We start from the raw sequence: 22,545 nt of genomic DNA, 5'->3' as shown, positions 1-22,545 counted from the left end.
GATTTCAGCAGGCGTCAGAGACAGGTGCTCCCGGACTCTCCCTCCCTGCGGACAGCAGAGTCCTGGAAACTCCGGGAAAAGCAGAGCTGCTCCAGGACGAGGGCACCGCCAGTGGCTCAGGGAGCATCAGGGACCGTCTGAACAGGAGGTGGGGAAGGTGAGGGTGGCCTGGCCTCACCACAGGTGACCGGGAACGGGGGACGGACGAGAGCCCAACCGAAGACCGAGGGTCGGCCTCAGCCCTGCCCGCAGGGGCACGAACAGAGTCTCCTCTGCCTCCAACTGCCAGCGGCTGCTCACACACTCAGTGCAGTAAAATCCCGTTCGAGGGGCCGGTGGGGGGGGGGGGGCTTAAATTCCACACAGCGCTCACGCACGGCTCAAATGGGGTGATTCCGTCCCCGACCTGCCCGCCACGCTCTGCGATCTCGGCAGTCGGTTCACCTTCTGAACCCCAGTGGGCTGCAGGGGGAGCAGCTGAGTGCTGCCTCCCGGGACAGGCTGCCACACTTTATACCCAGCAAGAGGCACCTGACCCGCGGGTGGGAGGGCCGGCGAGGGCTCCCTGGGGAGGACAGCTGCGTGCCCCCCTTCTTACACCTTTGTATCTACAAGGAAATACGCAGCCTGGTAATCACGTGCACGGGTCCCTAGATCATGCAGCTGTGGGTTCAAACCCCAAGTCGGCTGAGCCTCGGTTTCCCCCGATCGGAAATGGTGACGGTGTGTGGCATGTCAGGGAAAGAAAGGAAAAGAAGAAAAGACAGGACAGTTGGGAGAGAGAGAGAGAGAGAGAGAGAGAGAAAGAGAAGGAAGGAAGGAAGGAAGGAAGGAAGGAAGGAAGGAAGGAAGGAAGGAAGGAAAGAGGGAAAGAAAGGAAAGAGGGAAAGAAAGAAAGAAAGAAAGAAAGAAAGAAAGAAAGAAAGAAAGAAAGAAAGAAGGGAGGGAAAGAAAGAGAGAGAAGGAGGGAAGAGCCTGCCCCCACCTGGCCCTCAGTTCACAGTAACAGCTGTGGAGGAAGCAAGCCTCTCTGCAGAGACCACTTACGTGGTCGCTCGGCGAGGTGAGCCCGCCCCTTCTGTGCTCCTGGCCTCCCCTCGAGGCCTGAGGGCAGCAGGACGCCTAGAGGAGGGCAGGGCTGGGCCTGCTGCCCCCCCCCCACCTGTCCTTCCCTCCCTGGGGCAGCCTGAAGGCCGTGAGGTCAAACGGGGGTGGGGGAGACGCTGGCCGGGGTCCTTCTGCCTCTGGGCCGCCATTCCAATGCGCTGACAGTCGCAGTCCCTGGTGAGTCAGTGGCTGGACCCACACCCCCCAGCTGTCGGACCCGGGAGCGCAGGGCGGCGGAGGTGGGGCACCGCGAGGGCGCGCCGGGCACGTGGGGCCATCCCAGCGCCCAGACGGGGATTTATGGCACGGATCGTCCCTGCGGCCGTCCCACGGGTGCCACTAAGCGTGAGGCGCAGGGGCCGTGTCCTAGGCAAGGCGGCCCTGGAGGCGGGCAGCGGGGGACCGGGGGGGGGCGCTCACCATCTTCAGCTTGTGCTGCTGCAGGATCTCGTCCAGGTTCTGCCTCTTCTTGTAGTTGAAGTAGAAGTTCTTACACTGAGACACGGTCTTGGAGCCCACCATCCGTGCGATGGCCGACCAGTTCCGGCCGTGTTCCAGAAGACCTGTGTGGCGGAGGGCGGCAGGTGAGGGGGGCAGGGCGCCCGTGCCCACGGCCTGGAGCCCCGGCAGAAAGTGCTCTGATTACCAGGCCTGAGGCTCCCTGCTTGGGTCTGAGACTCAGGCAGGGGACACGGTGGGGGCAGGGTGGGGGGGCTCCAGAGAGGCGGGGATGGGGGCCCGGCCCCGGGAGGTGCAGGTAGGTGCCCGCCCCGGGTGCACCCACGCCAAGGCCACCGTCAAGGGTCCTGGGGGCCGGGGCGCAGACCCCGCCCGGGCTCCCACCTCTCTTGCCTCCCCTGGCCGTTGTGACCCAGCGCTGACACTCCCTCACAGCTGCAGATGAGGCCTCAGGCCTCGGGAGACAGGGCTGTTTTCCGGCCGCACCGGGCCAGGGCCAGGGCCAGGGAAAAGGAAGGAACGCGTGAGCAGGGGAGGGAGGGTGGGGTCCGGGGGGTGGTGTGAGCTGGAGCCAGGAGCCTCCTGACCCGGGTTAACTGGGCACATCCGGGGCCCGAGGCCCAGCATGGACTTGGGGCCCGCAAGGCTGGTTCAGGGGCTAGGAGCAGACTTGCTCCCCAAACACGAGCCCCATCTCCGCGAGCTTCTCACAGCTGCACACACTCCTGATACGGGGAGAAGTCCCCAGGAACTGGCAGACTCCGCCCCAGAGCCACCTGGGTCAAGAAAGTTCTCTCCAGTCGCACAAACCCAGGCCAGAGCTGTACCCGCCCCCCACCCCAACCCCACACCCGCCTCTAGTTTCAAAGCCGTCAGTACCAGACTCGGCAAAAAACGCGGCCCCCTCCCTGCACGTGGGAGCCGCACCCGGGAAGCCTGGCCCCAGGTCTCAGTCAGGTCAGCCTGGGCAGGGAGGGCAGGAGGCAGGCTGCAGACCCCCGAGGGCTGCGGGGCAGGACTGGGCCCCCACAAGGGCAGCAGGCAAGAAGCCTGACTCACGCTGCTGGGAGCACAGCAGCCTCTGAGCCCCGGAGCTAGGCTTTTAACGGCCAAAGAGCTCCCATAACGAAGTTTGAGGCCATTTTCCCTGAATCAAATCAAGCTGCAAGCAGGGAAGCGAAGACTGGAATTTTGCAGGGGTACAGGAGCACGAGGAGCCAACAGGCTGCGTGCTGGCATTTTCCGTCATTCGTCCGTCCGTCCATCCATCCGTCCACCCACCCCAACAGGTGCCGACTGCTCGCTACGTGCAAGGCTCTAACGAAAATAAAGCTGCAACAAAAACAACATCAACAAACCACCACGTCACGTGGCCGAGTGACCCGGAGTTTGCAAAGCCCTTCAAAGACGCGGTTCCATGTCAGCCCCGCTGCCGAGGCCACGAGGCTCGAGGGGTCACGGCCACTCACGAGCTTCCGGGGACAGACCAAGGGGCCGCGCGGGAGCGGGGACCCAGCAGGCTGGAGGTGGTGCCCGACCGACAGGCCACCTGCTTCGCCGCGGAGGCTATGGGCCACGTGGCCCCACGGCGGCTCCTCAGGGTTCCTCAAGGACAGGCGGGGGGGGGGGGGGGGCTGGGGCATGGGATCAAGTGTAACCCAGCCCCCTGACCTTTCCCTCTGCCTGCGCCAGCAGCAGCTGCCACTTCCACAGAACCTGGCAGAGGACGACGGGACGCGAGTTTATTTATATTTCCCCAGCCGGGGCCAAGAGAGCCCAGGCAGACATGTCGGGCCGGAACCCCAGGCGGGAGAGGGCGGGTCTCCCATCTGGGACTGCTGGGGTGGGATGGGGCGGCGGGGGGGGGGGGGTGTGGACAGCGAGGGCCCAGGGGGCAGCCGGACCCTAGCGAGGTGGACATTTCCAAACAGCACACAAGCAAAAAGGTGGCTTGGAGGCTGGCGGGGGTTCAGGGTTCTAATCAGGTCCACTTGTGGCAGTAGCAATAGCAGACGCTGACGAGGGTGGCAGGGTCACCCGGCCCTCCCCGAAGGCGGCGGTGGCTCACGAAGGAGCACTGGACCAGCTGTCCAGAAGCCCTGCCTCGAAAGTGCTGTGCGACATCAGCCACCCCCTCTGTTCTCCGGGCCTCGGTTTCCTGGCTGCTGTGTGAAAGGCTGGGGTGAGTGTCCTCACAGCGCTGGCCAGGGGGCCCCCTTCTGGTTCCTGTTCCCCAGGTTGAGGGTGCCGGGCACGGGGACAAGGACTTTAGACCTCACCGTGCCTTAGAGACCACCGAAACCGGACCCAGCTGACAGCCCCCCACAACGCCCGTCCACCCAGAGACAGCGCCTCTAAGCATGTGCCAACCAAGACCCCCCCGCCACCACCCCGGGCCTGCCCCAAGCATTCCGGGGTCCTGCCCTCCCTCCCCGAGAGCCTCAGCCTGACAACCAGAAAGGCAGGGGGGAAGGGGCCCCAAGAGAAAGGGTGGGGACGGGGCCCCGCGGGTGCAAAACTCCCGGGTCCCTGCCACCGGCACCCAAAGCCGCCCCCGAGCCCCTCCTGGGGCCTCACTCACATCCTCTCATCTGCGTCTCCCCCTCGGCCAAGTTTTCCGGAAACATCCGGCTTGGAGGATGCTCCAGGGAGGAGCTGGGAGCAGCAGGCCGGGCCGGGAGGCGGGAGGCGGGAGGCGGGAGGCCGGGCGGCCGCGGTGCCGGCTCCGCGAGGCTTGTGGCTGGAGCAGGCTTGTGGCTGGCGTCTGCTCCGGCTCGGCTCTGCCTCACATCCTTCTGTCCAACGGCGGCGGCGGTGGCGGGCGGGGGGAGGGAGGGCGGAGGCTGGGAGGAGGGCGGGGAGAGCTGCTCCACACCGCCCGCCCCTGGTGGCCCGGGGCTCCTACCGGCGGTCCTGACACCGCCTCCCCCCTCCCGGCGGGCGGCTGAGGGTGCGCGAGGCGCCCTTCCCCACGGGGGCGGGCGGTGGGAAGCGGTCAGTTGTGTGCTCGCGCCCCGTGCCAGGCGTCACCAGGGCGCACGGTGCCCGAGGCTCCTCCGGGCACAAGTGCGCCCCGGACGGACGCTCGGCGAGGGGTGCGGGCCAGGGGGCCCCCGGTCCCCAGACGCCCCCGCTGGGCGGAATCCGAAGAGCCGGGCCTGACGGGGCAGCCTCACTGCGCGCCCGGGCGCGATCTTCCTGCTGCCTGACCCAGCGAGACGCGTCGTCAGGGCTGAATGTGACCTCCAGACGGAGGCTCGCGGGAGCGGGCGGGCGGGGGAGCGTGGCAGAAGCCCAGGTTCAGAAGGGGCGGGCCAACTTGGCACCCGCTTCCCCCCTCCCTCTCTCCCCATCCGTGGCGGTGGCGGCGTCAGCAGCGGTAAGAACAGATGAGGGTTCAGGAAAACAGAGCTTCTCCACCCCAGCAGACGGGGAGCAAACAGCCCCTTCCGCTGTCATCCCCCTGCGCCAGCGCCACCTGCGGTCTCTGTCCCCCCCGCCTGGCCCGATGCTGCCACGGCCGGCCGGGCCCTCCGTGGGACCCCCTGGAGGCCCCGGGACCGCAGGAAGGGGGCCGTGCGCGCCTCCCAGCACCCGCCGGTCTGTGGGTGGGCAGGCCTGGCTCAGGACTCTGGGAGGAAGCTCGGGATCGGAGGAGATGAGAGGAGACCTCCGACCACTGAGGATCAGGGGAAGGGCCGGGGTCCCCGAACGGCGCTCGGCCGCCCAAGGGCCTCAGGACCACGGCTGCCTCTCCCTTCCCTCTTCCGGACGCCCCTGACACCCAGAGCAGTCTGCCCCCCCCCACCCTGTACAAACACCTGCTGGAGGTGTCGTGGCTGGAGGTGTCGTGGGCGGCTCCTGGGAGGTTGAAAGTTAACGGGGTTGAACTTTGGAGCCAGATCCAGGTCGTGACCGATTTCTCCAACTCGAGGGTCAATGACCTGCCTGTCCCTTCAGCCCTCAGCCTCTACGTCCTGCCCACGGAAACCCAAGGAACAACAGGCAGCCCTGAAGCCCGTGTGCGCCCAACCCTCATGCTGGGATCTCAACCATGTCCGGGATCTAGGACGTTCTGCCAAAGCCCCTCGCTCCACACCCTGTAGGGAGGTCCGAGTGAGCCTTTTAAGAATGCCAATCCAGTCGTGTCCCTCCTCTACTTAAAAGTCTCCTGATGGCGACCCAGGCCTCTCAGAATAAACCCCAAAGTCCTCGGTGTGGCGCAAGGCCCCGCAGAGCCAGCCTCGCCCACCGGCTGGCCCGATTCCTACCTGTCCCCTTACTCACTCCAACCACCGGCACCTTTTATGCCCAGCCCTCGAGTGGGACCCAGGGCATTTGCACTAGCTACTTCCTCGACCCGCACGGCTTTTTCACAGCCCTGCCTCTGTCTTCCTCTGCTCCAATGATACCTCCTCAGAGAAGCCTTCCTTGACCGGTCCGTCTAAGCCACTGTCCTAGCCGCCCTGTCATCACGAGACTTTGTTCCCTCCGGGGCATCTCTCTCCCGAAATTAGCTGCTTGGCTCCACTGCTCACTGACCGTCCTGTCTCTGCACCTGCAACTGTCGCGCATGTGGGAGGCACTTGGCAAACGAACACAGCTCCAGATACCTGGAGTGTCTGGGTGTGGGGGCCCACCAGATGTCCCAGACCACCTCGGCCACCTCTCGCGGGCTCCCAGGAAGGAGCTCCTGAGAGGAGGGGACCGAACGTTTATCCCAGCAGCGTGCCCTGGACCCTCGCTAGACAAGGCCCGAGGCAGTGCCCACCTCCTACGCCCAGGGCCGTGCCCACAGGCCTGCGCCCCAAGGCTACATAGTACCGATGTCCCCTGCGGTCTGGATTCCCTGACCCCACTTCTAATTTCTAAGGAAAGAGTTTCGTTCTGAAAAGTCAGGAGGCAGGAACTAGGAAGTGAAATTGACCAAGACAGGAAGTCAAGCCAGGAGGTCTGAGTCACACACTTGGAGCTCCGAAAGAGATGAAGAACAGTGGGTGGCCGCAGGGCTCACTGCAGGAGAGGCGGCTCAGCATCATGGCTGGGGGGGGGGGGGGGGGGGGCTGGTGGTGGGGGGCGCTGCCGGGCCGCTGTCTGCTCTTGGCCAAGCTCGGGGCGGGGGGGGGGGGGGGGGGAAGCTTCCCATGCACCTTGCAGGGGCCTGTGATGAACGGTTCTCACGGGAGCAGGGACTCAGCCCCAGAGAGGCCCCTGTCCCTGTCATGTCCCTGCCCCGGCTCCCTCTGGAGGTCCCGGCCCCCTCTGGAGGTCCCGGCCACAGGCAATGCTCTCCCCTGAGGGTCTGTGAATCCCCAGCTCACCACCACCGGTGAGCTCCGATACCCAAGGCAGGGAGGGTTCTGGAAGTCCTCCTGGTCCCGGGGATGTCACAGCTGTTCCATCTGGAAGCTAGCCCCCCCTTCCAGGAAAGGCACAGGCTCCCCAACCCCAGCCAGCCCCTTCCTACCCTGAGGCTTTCTGTTCCCTCCATGGAGAGCACAGGGTGCCCGCAAGCGGGACACATCCACACCCCTCCTGCCAGCTGCCGTTTCCAAAAGAAACTCCGGTTCGTGAAACAAAATTTTCTGCCCAAAACACTGTCGAAGGAGAGGAAAAACCTCCCGGCAGGCTTCGTCCTGAGTCACAGCACTTCCTTCTTTCAGAAACCCCAAGCCCTGGGTGGGTTGGATGTGGACTCAGCCACTCAGCTGGCAACCCTGTCGGGCACCGACTGCATGTCAGAGCTTCCAGAACTCTGGCCAGCCCCGAAATCCCATGAGGAGCCTGGCTAGACAACTTCATACCTGAACTTTGACTTACCTACCTTTCCCTTTCCGCCTATGCTTTTAAGACTAAGCCCTGATGCCTACGTTAGCCCGTTTCATCACATCCGCGAGAGTCATCGGCAGAATGTCAAATAGCAACCTCTTCCCCTCACACACGATCAAACAGGCACTTCGGATGAAAAGAAATCACCTGGGTGGGACCCCACGTGGCCTTGCCTACCACTCTGGGAAAATGCCACCTTAGGCGCTCAGCGCCCAGTCTTCCCACAGAGCAGGGCGGAGAGCTCACCCCCGGGGCTCATCACTCAGCCCTCCGGACCTCAGTTTTCTCATGTGCAAAGCAGAAGTCGCGTCTGTGTGCCTGTGCGGGCGTGCACACGTGGACGTTCACACCCGTGCAGAACTCGCCCGGTGGAACAATTCACGCGCAAACAGGCCTCATCGCGACTGTGCCCGCTGCCGCGCGTCTCTCTCCGCGAGGGGTCCCCGGCTTGGACGCGGCTGTGTGCCTCTCCCTCCCGGGGGTGAAGGTGGGCTGGCAGGGGCCTCACCGCGTCTTCAAGGGGGCCGACGAGGACCAACAGAGGCGTCCGGAGCCTCTGCCCCCTGAGCCCGGCCCCCACCACGAGATCACGCAGAAACCGGCTTTCTCCTCCTTCCGAACCGCCACGCGCCAGAAGCCTCCGAGTCGGGACGCAACCGGCCCGAGACGCGGCACCTCCGCAGCGGCCCAAGGGTGTGCTGCTCGCCGGCGTGGGCCCTGGGGTGCCGCGCCGTCCGTCCCCTCCAACGGCCCTCGGCACCGCCACCCCTACGCGTCGACCCTCCTCAGGCACCCACTCGGAGGGGCGGCCACGTCCCCGCCGGGCCCTCGCTCGCCCCGCCCCCAGAAGCGGCCCCTGTGCGCCAGCCGCCGCGCCACCCTGCGTGTCACGGGGCTCGCGGGCCACGCGCGCGGCGGTCCAGGCGGAGCACGCACGCCGCCCCTCGTCCGTGCTCCCCGCCGCGGGGCGCTTTGGCGATGGACACGCATGGGGGGGAGGGGGGGAGGAGGGCCTGCTTTCCCGAGCTCCGCGGCGGGGGGGCTCACGCGTCCCCTCCCCGAACCTCAGACTCTTCATCCGTAAAAACTAATTAAACCAGCCAGTGTGCACAACAAGCACTTTGGAGGTGCAAAGCCATTAGTGGTTTCTCCTTCGCTCTCCGTGAAAGTGGGGGGCGGGGCAGGGATCCAGTCCTGCGGGCAGAGCGGCCCGGGAGTTTCCGAGAGAGTTCCGGGGCCCGCCTCAGCTCCATCCGGCCCGCGGGCCTCGAGCGGGACCCCAGAGCCCCCGGCCGCTCGCTCGCTCACCGGGCCTCTCTCCCGTCGCCAGGCGGGCCACTTGAGGCCAGGGAGGGGCTGGCAGCGGGGAGCCAGGCCAGCGCCCACTGCTGGTCTGGAAAGGCGTGACCAGGGGCTTCCCCGCCCCCTCCGCGGCTGGCGCCCCGCCCACCACCGAGGTGGCGACGACGCCGGGGGCCGGCGTGTGCCACTGCCAGCAGAGCCCCGGGGCTCCCGCACAGCTGGGTCGAGACTCCGAGCCAGGCCAGGCTGACCTTTCCCAGGGGAGCTAGAGCCTCCCGGCCCGACCCGGCCCAGCGCCTGGCCTGCCCCTCCTGCCCAGCATGGCGCTGAGCCCGGGGGCAGGCAGCCAGCTCCCCGGAGCCGCCCGATCCCCGGGGAGGCCGCTTCCTCCACACGCTGGGTCCCTACTGGCTGTGAGCTCCGGGGCAGGCAGCCCCGACTGCACGCACACGAGAAGGGAAGGTGACCACCTGCCCGCCTAGACCCCTGCAGCTGCCGTGTCCGCTGTCCCACTCCCTCCCCACGCTCTTAGAAAAACGGCCAAACTCTCCTCCACGGCCGCTAAGGCCCGGATCTCAGTGGCCTCTCCACCTCTTCCCTCTCTCCCCGTCACTCTGCGTGTCAACATCTTACTCGACCACGCTGCCTCTGCCACAGGGCCTTTGCGCATGCTGTTCCTTTGGCCGGGATGCTTTCCCTCCCTCGCTATCTTATTAATAGCAGCCGAGCCCCACGGACTAACTCATTCACACCTCACACCAGCCCCGTTCCTACTGTTACTAGAGTATCTGGGTTCAACTTCCAGCTCCGCCAATTAATAGCTGTGTGGCCTTGGGCCGCTCACTGAACCTCTGTGAGCCTCAGTGTCCAAATGTGAATGAAAGAAGTAGTAACAGCACCTGCTTCATAAAACTGGTCGGAATGACGGGACTTTAATACACGTAAAGCCTTTAGCGGCTCTTTGCACCCAGGAATGCTGAGAAGTACTTAACGGTGCCGCTCAATCTCGTCGTGCTCTGGGTGCCAGCCCCAGGAAGCCTATTTCGGGGCACCCTCTCTGGCCCGGTGGAACCTCCTCCAAGCGCCATTCTGCACCTGCTTGGCAGGTCATTTGCCTCCAGCCCACTTCTGAGATGTGCACACAGGGAGCCAGGGCCCCGAGAGGAGCAGGTGCTTGTTCAGGGCCACACCCCTAAGGGGGCAGAGCCGGGACTTGAACTCGCAAGAAAGGCTCCGAAGTGTCTGCATCAGACTGCAGGCCTACCACCTCTGAGCGCCTGCTGTATACTAAGACCCGCACACGTATGGTGTGATGCCCCTGGGGGATGGCGTCCTCGCCACGTGGCCACAGCACAAGAGAAACGAGGCCAAGACAGAGATGGGCCAGGCCGAGGGCACACGGCTGAGGGGCCGGCTGACAGGGAACTCGGCCTGCCTACGACATCACCGCCCTAAGCTCTCCTGTTTTTTGTCTGCTTGTTTCTTGCCCCAGCAGAACCACACTGGGGGCTGCACTGGCCTGAACAGTGTTCCCTCCGAATTTCATATCCACCTGCTGCCTATAAAGGTGACCTTACTGGTAAAAGACTCTCTACAGAGACGATCAAATTAAGATGAGGTCATCCTGGATTGGGGGAGGGGTCCTTGTAAGAAGAGGGGAATGCGGACAGACACACAGGGAACACGGCCGCGTGAAGACAGAGGCAGAGCCGGAAGAGATGTGCTCACAAGCCAAGGAGCGCCAGGGATCAGGCGGCCCCTGGAGGCTGGAGCAGGCGAGGCACGACTCCTCCCTAGAGCCCTGAAAGGGAGCACGGCCCTCAACTTTGACCTCTGGCTTCCAGAGCTGCGAGAGGATGCACTTCTGTTGTGTTTAAGTCCCCACGTTTCTACGTTGTCATGGCAGAGCTCTAGGAAACTCACACAGTGGGCGACACTCGAGTTCCCACCATACCGACGAAGGAGCTACGGCACAGAGAGGTCGATGGACTTGCCTGAGGTCACAGAGCCAGAAGGTCTGGTTTCTCTCTAGGCACGGGGGGCCCTCTGCAGCTCAAGCTTTAAGGCCAGGCCGCTGGCAGTCTTCCGGGATGCTCTAGGCAGGCTCGGTGCCCTCAAGGCCCCGGGGGCAGCTGGCTTCTTACTTCCCAGGGCTCCCAGGGGAGGGTCCGGGCTGGCTGATCTCCGGGTACCCCTGCCCTGCGCTGGGTCAGGCACAGGGTCGATGGAAAGGACGGGCAGGAGGATGAGTGTGTGCCATCTGCTTGGGGCGCAGCTGTTTCTTGGGTCCCTTCCTGGGTTTCTGAGGTCCGGACAGGGGCGGGGAGGGGGCTCCACAACGTTCCTAGCCTCCTGCCCCCCCCCGCGCCCCCACCCCTCTCGAAGAGCCGCTGGAGCTGCCGGCACCTGCCTCCCTACCCCGCCCCTTCCCACCGCCGCCGCCGGGAACACACAGCCATTAGCAGCCACCCTGAGCAGTAATTGTCCAGATTGCGGTAATTCACGGCAGACGAGCACGCCGGCGCTCATCGCATTATTACAAATGTCACTGAGCAGGGCCTCGGCGTGCGCGGTCCCCGGGGGGTTCTCGCGCCGCCGTCTCCGTGGGCAGGACCCAGGATGAGCTCACTGCCGCCGTGAGGACCCAACCTTGAGACAGTGGGGCACACTCCCGTCTCGGCTGGTGAGTCATCCCCGCCGACCTCCCTGTCCCCAGATCTGCCCTTCCCAGAGGGAGAGAGGACAGCCGCCCACTTGGCCGACTCCGGTTCCCAGGCAACAGGGAGGGGGCCGGGGCCGGGGCTGCCGTGACAACAGAAGACGCTGCGGGGGGTGAGGGGCCGTGGGAGCACGGGCTGGCGGTCCAGGCGCGTGCACGTGGAGCCCCTCACTCCCGGCGGGGGGGGGGGGGGGGGGGAGCTGCCTGGGCACAGTCACTGCCAAAGGCAGAGACTCACGAACAATTGCAAACGTTCCCAGCAGCTCTGTTCACAGTAGCCAAAAGGTAGGAACAACCACGTGACCAGCGGCCGACGGATGAACGAACACATCAACAGGATGCGGTCCGTCCGCACGGCGGGATAGAGCTCCGCCGTAAAAAGGAGCGAGGCCCCCACGCGACGGAGCGGACGGACCTCAGGAACACGACGCCGAGTGAGAGGAGCCAGACGCAGAAGCACGTCCTGTAGGACGCCCCTCGTGCGAGAGCCCAGACCAGGCAAGTCCACAGCGACAGAAAGGTCGGCGGACGCCAGAGGCTGCGTGTGACAAGCCGTGGGCACGGGGTTTCCGTCTGGGGTGATAAAACGCTCCGAACGAGACGGAGGGGACGGCTGCACAAGGCTGCGAATGTCCTTTGTGCCACTCAATCGCACGCTCTCGAACACTCAAAACAGCGAATTTTACATTCTGCGTATTTTGCCAGAATTAAACGCAGAGGAGAATAAAAAATAAATCGCGCGGTCTCCGTGAAAGTGAAGCCTCTTGCGCTCAGTGGTGCCGTCCGCACTGGGACCACAAAGCGCACGGAGGACAGACAAAAGCAACAGTGTGGCTCCCCGTGGGGCGAACGGCACCCCTGTGCCCTGAAGCCAGAGACGCCGCCCGGCCCCCGTGCGCCCTGCTCTGACCTGCTGAGAAGCTCTCACCTCCCAGGGTAGCGCCTCTCCCAAGTGCCGGGAGTCTGGAAGGTGGGGGGGGCCAGACAGGAGCCAGCGGGGAGGGGCCTGCTCCTGGTAGGATTCTGAAACTTCAGGGTGGCGCACTCAGGCCCCCTTCCCAGGGTGGGGGGTGGGGGGCAGGGCAGACAGCCCCGTCTCGGCCTCCGTCCCGGCTCGGCCTGGAGGCCACACCGTCCTCAGACTCGCCTGCCCCTGTGTGCCCAGGGCCCTCGCTAGAAAGGCCGTCCATTGCTCTGTGAGTCACGTCCTGGAGCTCCGGGCGCCAGAGGCTGCACGTCAGTGGCAAGGCCTTGGTAGGGCCAGGAGGATGAGGGCCGGAGGCCCGGGCCTGCTCCCAGCCCCTCCACACATCAGCTCCGAGACCCTGGCCACCCTGGCCTCGCTCCTTACTCCGTCCTCTGTGAATCGGGAAGGACAGGGGAGCCACCCCTGATCTCGGGGTTGAGATCAAAGCAAGTGAGAAGAGGCAGGCACATGGGGCTCAGGCACCACCCGGCCTCAGCTTTCCTGTCGGCACTGGGCTCGGGCAGGGGAGGAGTGGGCCAGGGACAAGGGGGATCCACAGGATGCAGCCTGACAGTGCAGGGGCCACCCTCGGGACCCTCGATGCCTGCAATCTCTAGTCCCCCACGGTTAATCCGGAAGCCTCTCCTGTGTCACAGGTGGGGAAACTGAGGCACGGAGCTGGGTCACTGAGCCAGGAAGCGAAGGACCCGGCTATTCCGGCTCCACTGAACACACAGCTGGCTTCTAAGGCAGGACATAAGGTCAGCACCACAGCACGTGGCCACCAGCCCCCTGCCTCCCGGGGGAGAACGCCACCAGTGGGGGGCGGGGGGCTACAGCCTGACCCCGTGACCCCACCGTGGTGGCTGCTGGAAGCTCTGTGCCTCCCCTCCGCGAGGCCCACGTGTGCTGCCGCCACTCTGTCTACGGGGCCACAGTGCGCTGAGCCCAGAGGAAACAGAAGCCGCCTGCTGACCTCGTACACAGCATGAGCCGCACGGTGTCTCGACATCGCCAAGGGACCCGCCGCGGAGCCCGGCGACGCAGCCACACGGACCCCTCCTCTAGAGGGCAAAACCGAGACTCCCGGGAAACGGCACGAGTCTGAGGACGCCCCAAAGCGGAGGCTGCCCCTCCGGATGGCACCAGAGGCCCCCGTTCAAGGCCCGGTGGGTCGCCCGCTCCCCAGCACGTGAGCTTCAGGACCCGGATGCAAACCGAGAGCGGTCAGAGCCGCGGAGGCGCTCACCTTTCTTGGCGGTCTCCATCTCCTCCTCCGTCCAGCGAGAGCTCTCGTTCATCTCCATCGAAGCTAGAAAGGAAGGCGGGGCGCGTTGGCAGAGGCCCAGGGGGCGATCCCGCTGGGGTTGGGGCGCCGTAAGGAGCCCGTTTTGCAGGCGGAACTCACAGTGAGATGGCCCAGGGCCTCTACTGTGAAAACTGCATCTGCACGCACGAGGTCGGGAAGGGGGCGCCTCCCCCGAGAGCACGGCAACCGCACGAGGGGCACAGGGACCAAGAACGCCAGCTTCGGGTGGGCAGGGACCTCCTCTGAGCTCGGACTCGTTGGGGGCCGGATGGGTCTTTGCCGTGACACCCCTGGTTGACACCCACCAGGTGCCCGTAGTCCCCACTCCAACCATGACAACCAAAGCTGGTTTTGGACACGGCCATTTGCCTCCTGGGGTTTAAAAGGCCCCTGGCCAAGCATGCTGCTCTGCGGGGTGAGTGACACGGTCCCCCCGGTTCCCCCCATGCAAGGGTGAGGCTTTACAAGGGACTGCGACCCTGGACATCGGGCAGAGTCGGCCAGGCCTCTGCAGTGGCACTGTTTTCGGGTCTCTCCTCCAAGTTCCCCGAGACAGACGCCTGGGTCTTTCCCTGCAAATTGCCTAAGATCTCCTGAAGGGGGCAGACATGAGGGACCAGCTTCATGGACCCAGCGCCTGGAACAGCACCAGGCCAGCCTGGAACTACCAGGCTCGGTAGAGGCCAGCCGACCAGTGGAGGGGAGTTCCAGCAGGAGGGGAATGAGAAGGAACAGCTCAAGGCAGGAGAGGGGAGACGGCCCCCACCCCCCTCCCTGGGTGGCTTCCCCCTCCCTGCTACAACAGCCTGCAATCCCTTCCTTCCCAAGGGACCCTCAGAGGGAGGCTGTGAGATCTGAGCTCAAGGTGTAAGTGCCGCTGGAGGGCCCAGGGAGGTGTTTTCCACCCAGCAATCTAGCCCCACCCAGCATCGGCCCGGGGGCCCAGAGGAGCTTCCCAGAAGTTAGGCCGCAGAACCTGCTGCCCCCGGCCTCCAGGCACCAAGGCGTAGTCACAAAGGCCGGAGTGTGACAGGAGTCACGTGAAATTTGTGGCCAACGGGGCTGGTCTGAATTCCAGCTAACTCTATGAATATGGAGGTGACATCCTTTCTCTAAGCCTCAAACAGCCCATCTATGAAATGGGTATGAATTACCTCCCACAGGAAGGAGGGACAGACCCTGGGTGTCGGGTAGGGGGCAACTGTGAGAAATGAAATGTCACCTCCATCAACTCAACTTCCACCCTAGGGAGGCACCCTGGTGCCTGGGGCCTGAACCTGGGGGCTCCCCCAGAGGCGGGAGGGGCGGGCCCCCCCAACAGCCAAACACCACTGCGGAGATAAAGGACACACGTTGGCTGCCCCCCTGTGGCTGAATGGGAGAACTGCTACTCAATTTGTCTCTCCCGCCGCCAACCCCAACTTGGGATGGGGGGTGAGGCTCAGACCCGCTGAGCAGAAGAAACTGAGGCCCACGGGAGGGAAGTTGGAACCCGGGTGCCTACCAGGGCTGGGGACGGGGACAGTCTACGCCCAGGCCCTTCTAAAAAGGGATTGCAGCTACGACAACTGCTCCCTGGCGCAAGTGGGGGCCAAGCGCGGCCAGATTTTCCAATTAGAAAACAGAACCTAAAGTGGCGATCTAGACTTCTACGTGAACCCTCCAGGCCCGGGGTCATCGGGGCTGATGGGCGCTGAGCCCTCCCCAGCCCCACCAGCCGTCGTAGGCTCTTCCCACACCCGGCCCCCACACGGCAAGCGCGTGTGCAGATGAGGGCCCTGGAGCACAGAGAGGGTCAGGAGCTGGCCCCGGGTCACACAGCGAGTTCGGAAGCCAAGGCGGGCCTCGGAACCCACCGTCCTCCCTGGCCTGCAACTCACCCAGCTCGGCGCTCTGCTGTGGGGTGACGGCCTCCTCACTGTTGGCCTCGTTGGCCATGGAGCGGGTGATGCGGCCTTTGCGTCTCCCCTGGCTGTTGGCAGTTTTCCGGCCTTTAGAGGCCACTGCCTCCTTCTCATCGTTGTCCTCCCCAGAGGTGTCGTCCGTCTTCTCCCTGAAGGCCAGAGAGGGAGACAGGGGTAGCCTCGCCTGAGCCGGAAAACCAGACGACGGCTGCAGGGGACCTGCTTCCGTCGGCTCGATGGGCGCGGGCCGCCAGGGACCTGTGCGGCTCAGACGCCGGAAAGCTCGGGCTGAGGGCCGGCGAGCAGTGGGCCGCAAGCCCTCCGCACTCGCCGGACGAGGGGCGTGGGCCGCCGGCTCCCTGCGGCGCCCCTGTATCCACGCGGGCGGAGGTGCGAGCTGGCGGCTGTCACGACCCGACTCCCCAGACGAGGGGCGTGGGCCGGCAGGTAACCGGGGGGGCTCCGCGGGCGCGCGCCGCTGTCCGCCTGCCAGACCAGCTCACGTGCCACACAGACGCGCTGCCGTCTGCCTGCAGGCCCGCTGGCTCAGCCGCGTGGGGGGCGGCCAGGTCTCACCCACGAGGCCGCTCGACACCCCCCGAAGCAGAGACGCCCTCGGCGGGGCTCGAGGCCCGCAGCAGCCCGGCTTGCTCGTGGTACCGGGACGGGTGGCTGGGCCTCGCAGAATACCCAAGAGGAAAGGCTCCTGCCGGGCTTCTGCAGGCCGGGCCAGGCACGGGGGCGTGTGCGGGTGACCTCGGGACCCGGGGCCGGGGCTTTCTCCGAAGCCGCCGCGGGACGCTCAGATTTACACCCCACCTCCCATTCGTCTTCCTCAAGGCCCCCCCTGCACGTCTGGGACACAGAGGGTAACGAAGCCAGATGTTCCCCGAAGCCACATGCCTGAGCCCATGCCAGGTACCTGGCACAAAGCCGTGCCCGCCCCCCTTTCTGGAGCGAATCTCCGGCTGGCTGTGCTCGGCACCCGCCCCTGGCAGGCACGGGAGGCTGTGCCTTGATCTGCAAGAACTCACGCTGACGGCGATAATTCTAAAGGTGAGGGCAGGGCCCGCCTGCATACCTAGTCCTCCCGCCAGCTCCTCTGATCGTCCCCCTTCCCCCGCCTGGCGTCTCAGGAGACTCGGCGGAGGAGGGGGAGAAGATGAGGAGGCCAAGAGCTCCCAAGTCATTGCCTGGATTTATTAGCTCAGGAGTAGAGCTCAAATGAGCTATCAGTCTCAGAGGTCTCCAGAGGGTTGGAGGAGGCAAGGGCGGGCGGGGGGGGGAAGAGCAGGCTTCCGGAAGGGGGGCTGTCAGGTTCAGACGGAGCGGAAAATGCCTCCCTTCCCGGCAGGCAATCCGCAGCTGCCGAATGGCTCGCCTCAGGTGCTTCTACAGAGAGGGCCCCCCCCCACCCCCGTCTCGAGCTGAGTCCAGGCCACCTCCCCGCCACCCGGGGGAGGGGGCCAGGCCAGGCGGGGCGGCGGGGCGGCCTTACTTGGTCAGCTCCTCCTTGTCGTTCTCCACGTCGGGCTTCTCCTCTTCCTTCTCAGCCTCCTTGTCCTTCTCCTTCTCATCCTTCTCCTCCTGGTTGCTCCGGGGCATTTGCTGCTGCTGCTGCTGCTGCTGCTGCTGCTGCTGCTGCTGCGGGGGCCCCGGGGGAGGCCGGGGGAGGGAGGAAAACGGCGAGGCAGGTGAGCCTCTGCGCCTGGGCTGAGTGCGCCCGCAGAGCGGGAACGGGACGCAGTCAGCCGCAGACGCCACAGCCAGGGGCACCGCAGCCCACGGGGTCCAGGGAGGCAGGAGCCCCGGGGCCAGGCGTAGACATCGGAAGCCTGGCCGCCTCCAGGACTCCTCCTGACTCCTCCATTCGCGGGCTGCGTGACCCCGGATGAGGACCTTAACCTCTCTGTGCTCTGACTCCTCCCTTGCAAAGCAGGGCTGTTCCGCAGGCCCACCCCGGCCGGGGGCCGGGAGGCCGGAGCAAGAGATCCCCGACACGAGCGGGGTCCGGCACGGCTGTTCAAGGGGGGCCGAAGCCACCACCGGCATGGGGAGGGCTGCCGGTCAGGCTTATTAGGCAGAGCGGGGCGAGCACCGGAGAACCTGGGGACGCATGCCTGACGAAGCTCGGGCCACCTCGCAGCCCATCGCCACACCCGTAAAGTGGGCAGGCGGGGGGGGGGGGGAGCCGTGCGGCCGTGTCGAGCGTCCACTGCCTGCTCGCGTCCAGGGCCAGGCTCTTTCCCCTCCTCCCAGGCCTGTTCCCTCTGCTGCCCCCTCGCACCGGGCCGCGGGGCCTGCCCTCAGCAGGACGGGGGAGCAAGTGAGGGCGGCCGGCTCCTTCCCGGGAGGCTGCCCGACTTCCTCCTGCCCTGCTGGGTTTCCTTCAAAGCACCCGCTGCTTCAGGGCGCCCGGGTGGCTCCGTCGGTTAAGCGTCCGACTTCGGCTCAGGTCACGATCTCACGGTTTGTGGGTTCGAGCCCCACGTCGGGCTATGAGCGGCCGGCTCAGAGCCCGGAGGCTGCTTCGGATTCTGTGTCTCCCCTGCTCTCACTCGGTCTCCCTCTCTCTCCCTCTCTCTCTCAAAACTAAGTAAACATTACAAAAACTACTTAAAAATAAAAAAAAATAAATACAGCACACGCTGAGGCCACCCCCAAGTTCTCCCTGCGGGCAACTGCCGGACAGGACCCCCTTTCCATCCCAGTGAGCCAAGGGAGACGAAAACAAACCCGTCGAAAAGCCTTTCGGTGTGGGGCAGGGGTACGGTCACCCAAGGAGAGAGAAACCCCAGCAGGTGGAGAAGGCGGGGGCAGGCGGGGTTTCCCTCCGTCCCTCCCTCCCTGCATCTTTCCTCCGCGTCAGGAACACACGGCCCTCCAACGCACGAGGCTGCCTCGGCCCGCGAGGGCCCCCCTCCCCGGACGGACCCTCTTGCGCGGCTGTCGTTTACGAGGCGGCGGACCACAGCTGGGGGCGTTCTGTGCCACGGGGGCCCAGAGCGCGGAACCCCGGGCTCTCCAAAGCCATGCCAGGGGTCACCCCAGGAACAAGCTGCTCCAAGAACCCCCTCTGCTCTGCAAGAGGAGGCGAGGGGGGCTCAGAGCAGCCTCTCCGCCCCGACCGCATCGCCGCCAGTGCCCGGCGGCTGGCCTCGGTCCCTTCACCAGCCTGTCCCTCACCACCACCAAGACCCCTGAGACACCAAAGCACGCACTCACCACAGCCTGTGAGCCGTGGTCACCTCTCACACCCGAAAGGCAAAGCCTCCTTCAGACCTGTCCCAGCAGGTGGCGGCAGGAACAGAGAGGTTTTCCACTTTGTTCCGAGACGGGTGCCCTCTGTGCACTCGCCTGAGGAGGGCAGAGGGGGCGAGCGGCGACCAGGGAGCAGGCTCCGGGGCCAGAGATGGCGTGGCTGATTGGGGAGGGGTGTCCTGTCGGCTTGGCCGACTTCTGCACACCTGGGAACCCGATGCCGGGGACTGGGCAGGACAGGGGCTTTCCAACCGCAAGTAGCTTGGCATTCCCAACGCCGCCTTCGGCCGCTTCTCTACCCAGACTCCTGCCCGGGCAGCAGCCTCACCCCAAACCTTTTCTTCCGTCCCTCCCAGTGGCCACAAGGGCTCAACTCCGGGCCACCCACCAGGAAGCACCTGTCGTCATCCTCTGGGTCTGGGCTGGTGGGGCCTCAAAGCCCCGTGAGATCTCATCCCTGGGCCGCAAAGCAAGCCACCGTCCAGCCCAGCATGGCCAGGAGGTGCGGCTCCCCACCCATAGAGGCCCAGCCCTGCACCCGTGCGTCCTAACAAGGGCTGAGGCCCGGGGGGTGGGGGGGGGGGTCTGCACCTGAGCCCGCACTGAGCTAAGCGCTTTCCTGCCCGCACCCCACCCCCTGCCTCAGAGCCCTGGAGAAGCCCCACTGGGAAGATGCCAGCATTTCCCAAGGGCTTACTGCCCAACACGGAGCTGTGCACCCCCCACTCACCAGCTCCCGGCCCTCCCGAGTCCCGGTGGCGGCCAAGATGAAAACGGACACGAGGGGTGACCCAGGGTTCTGTCCCTGGCCCCACACCAAGCACCTCGTAGGCACCAACCCGCCTGATGCCCTGAACCAACCTCCGACAGAAAGAGCGGCGACCACCATTCCCCTCCCGCACAGCAGGAAACTAGGTGCAGAGGCAAAGCCTCACGGGCTCCGAGGGAGGAAAGCGGATGGTCCAGGGGCAGCAGGCACAGTCCCGCCGTCCCCAAAGCCCTGCTCAGAGTCTCCCCCTACTCCGCCCTCCGACCAGAATCGGGGGCCTCGGTTGGGGGTGGGGCGGTCTTTGGGCACCCCTGCCCCTTGCCGCCTCACCCAGCCCGTCCCCCATCAAGACTCCTCGAGCCCCCACCTGAGCCTGGGCCGGCCCCAAACCGCCCCCAGCCCTGAATGATCACCCGCATCGCAGCAGGAATCCCCAGAACGGCCCAAAGTGCCACGTGCCAGGCACTGCACCACGGACCTCGACCGTCTCCTTTACCAGCCCCTTGCCTCTCCCGCTTTACAGAAGAGGAAACTGAGGCACAGGGTGGCCGAGCGACAAACCTGGTCAACAGCAGTGCCAGGATTCCAACCGAGGCCCGACTTAACCCTGGCCGTGCCCAGCCCCCCTCCAGCCGCCCCCACCCCCCCTGGCGTGCCACCCACCCCTCTGCAGGCTCCCGCGCCCGTGCCCCCTTGCGGGGAGGCTCGAAGTCCCAACAGACACTGCAGCCCGGCCATTACTCCCACCACTTCCCACCTAGGTCTGCAGTCCCAACGCCAGCCACACCCCGACGGTTTATCAAGCCCCGAGGACAGGGGTGAGGGACAAGGGGGCGTGTGGCTACACCCACTAGTTCGGCACCTTTGAGGCTGCTCTGGAGTCACGGCATGCAGCCCCCCGTGGGCTCCCGGCGTCTCATGACCCGACTGCCGTCTCCCTTGGGAGCGGAGCCCTGGTCCTGGCCTCAAACGTGTTTCCCAGTGGGAGAGACCCATCAGCACAATAACGACCATCTGCCTGACCTCCTGTTGCACCGAGGTCAACGGCTGATTTAGGGGTGCTCCATTCACTCCAGATCTATGCGGCAAGACGGGGGCCCCAACTCACAGCACCGCCCCCCTCACTACCGCCAGCTCAGTCTCTCAAAATCTGGAAGCCTCTGACGGTCTAGGGCAGCAACCATGAGGACCGCTAACGCAGTGAGGATTAACACCTTCCAGGGCCCTGCTTCCCAAGGATCTCACTGTCTGATGGCCGCACACACACGCCCCCTAGGGCGCTCTGGGGAGTCCCGAACCCCAAGACACGCCTGCACCAACGGTATCAGAATCTTGGGGTGAGACCCAGGCCTCGGCGTATTTAAATTCCCAGGTCATCCCAATGGGCTTGAGAACTGGTGTTTTAGACAAGGAGGCAGCAAACTTTTTCCGTACAGCCACAGGTCCACTGGCTTCTGTCACAACTGCTCATACCAACACGGTTTGGGACTTGAGAGCAGCCAAGATGTAGACAGGTGGGCACGGTTACGTGCCAATAAAACTTTATTTACAAAATAGGCAGTGGGCCAGATCTGGCCTGGGGGGGCCATAATTTGCCCAGCCCTGCTCCCAGACCAGTGCTGCTCAATCTAGACCCGCACACGAATCAGCTGGGCGTGGTGAGAAAATGCAGATTCCGTGGGTCTGGGGTGGGCCTGGGCCTGTGCACTTCGAGGCATCTTCCCGGGGAGGCTGACGCTGCTGGTTCCTGGGTCACGCCGAGGGGCGAGGCTTTCGAGGATCCTTGCTTCACAAAACGCACCCAGGACCTTTGCCTCTGGCAGCCGGTGACGCCTGTGGACCTGGAAGCCAGACTTCACCATCTCGAGCGACTCTGGAGCTCCTGACGAGGGCCTACCGTTGCGTCTGAGACGCGTCAGTGGTCAGGCTCACAACGGGCTTCGTGCCCAGCGCTGGGTCGGGAGCAACCCTCCCCCCCCCCCGCCCCCCCACCAAACCACAGCACAGCTTTGCGGAAACCCTGACCGGATCTACGGTTAGCCGGGGTCATCGGTTCAAGTGCCCGAGGGACCCCTGCTTCCGGAGGGCAGGACAGGCAAGCTGAGCCCGCGCTGTGCCAAGGCCCCAGGCCAGGGCTGCATGGAAAACGGCACACAACACCGACAATTCCTGACCGCACACGGCCAATGTGGGACCAAGCCTTCTTCTCCCAGTCTCAAACCTGGTACAGTTAACCGAATCCCCCCGGCGACGCTGCCGACACCTCTGTTTTAGAGATGAGAACACGAGGACGCAGGAAGTCAAGGAGCTCGCCCAAGGTCACGCGGCATTTCCCAGCGGGATCCCAGGGGCGGGTGTGCTCAGGCTCCCCCCCTTTCAAGCCAGACTGTGCCCCCACAGCCCACGCCCCACCAGGGGGACTCCACGCCACCAGAACCGCGGGCCCCAACCTTCCGGAGCCGGCGCCTCAGGTGACAGACAAGGAACGCCAGCCAGGGCAGCCGGCGGCTCAGTGCTGAGAAAACCCGAAAAGGCTCCGCAGGCCGCAGACGTGGTGGCAGTTCTTCCTGGTCCATGGGGACGAGGAAGGAGGCCTGTGAGCTGGGTCCCCGAAGGCTTTTGGTTGACAAGGACGAGAGGGGACACCGCAGGGAGGGGGCCTGCGTGGGCAAAGGCACGGCGACGTGAAAACGCCCCCACCGTGCTCACCAAGTGACACACGGCGCCTGGCGGCAGGGCCCGGCCGGCTTCGACACCCAAGCGCAGGCAGGCGGGTGGTGCCCTGCTGGCAGTGGGGGAGGGGCGGGCAGGGAAGGCCGTGTTCCGCCTGGTGCTGAAGGGCAGCGCGGTGGCCGATCGAGGGAGGCACGGCAGTCGGTTCCCGCCGATCCTGCCTAGCGGGAAGAAGTGCCGACAATC

The 22,545-nt window shown here is 65.2% G+C and overlaps 1 protein-coding gene across 25 annotated transcripts in view; it reads right to left on the bottom strand.

The window, feature by feature from the left end:
• Positions 1–22,545, bottom strand: part of NCOR2 (nuclear receptor corepressor 2) — a 212,451-nt gene that overhangs the window by 51,437 nt on the left and 138,469 nt on the right. For 23 of the 25 annotated variants that reach the window (XM_023241291.2, XM_045041573.1, XM_045041577.1 and 20 more), the window contains 4 exons: positions 17,095–17,240; positions 15,573–15,745; positions 13,633–13,695; positions 1,528–1,670 (listed from right to left, as the gene is read on the bottom strand). In XM_023241291.2, coding sequence (XP_023097059.2) covers positions 1,528–1,670; positions 13,633–13,695; positions 15,573–15,745; positions 17,095–17,240 — 525 coding nt within the window. The remainder of the gene's footprint in view (positions 1–1,527; positions 1,671–13,632; positions 13,696–15,572; positions 15,746–17,094; positions 17,241–22,545) is intronic. The other 2 variants (XM_045041566.1, XM_045041582.1) reach the window with 1 other exon arrangement.

This window comes from Felis catus, chromosome D3, assembly GCF_018350175.1.
Source record: "Felis catus isolate Fca126 chromosome D3, F.catus_Fca126_mat1.0, whole genome shotgun sequence".
In the NCBI taxonomy this organism is placed as follows: domain Eukaryota; kingdom Metazoa; phylum Chordata; class Mammalia; order Carnivora; family Felidae; genus Felis; species Felis catus.
Note: the sequence above shows the minus strand (reverse complement) of the source record. Positions and strands in the feature narration are given on the sequence as shown.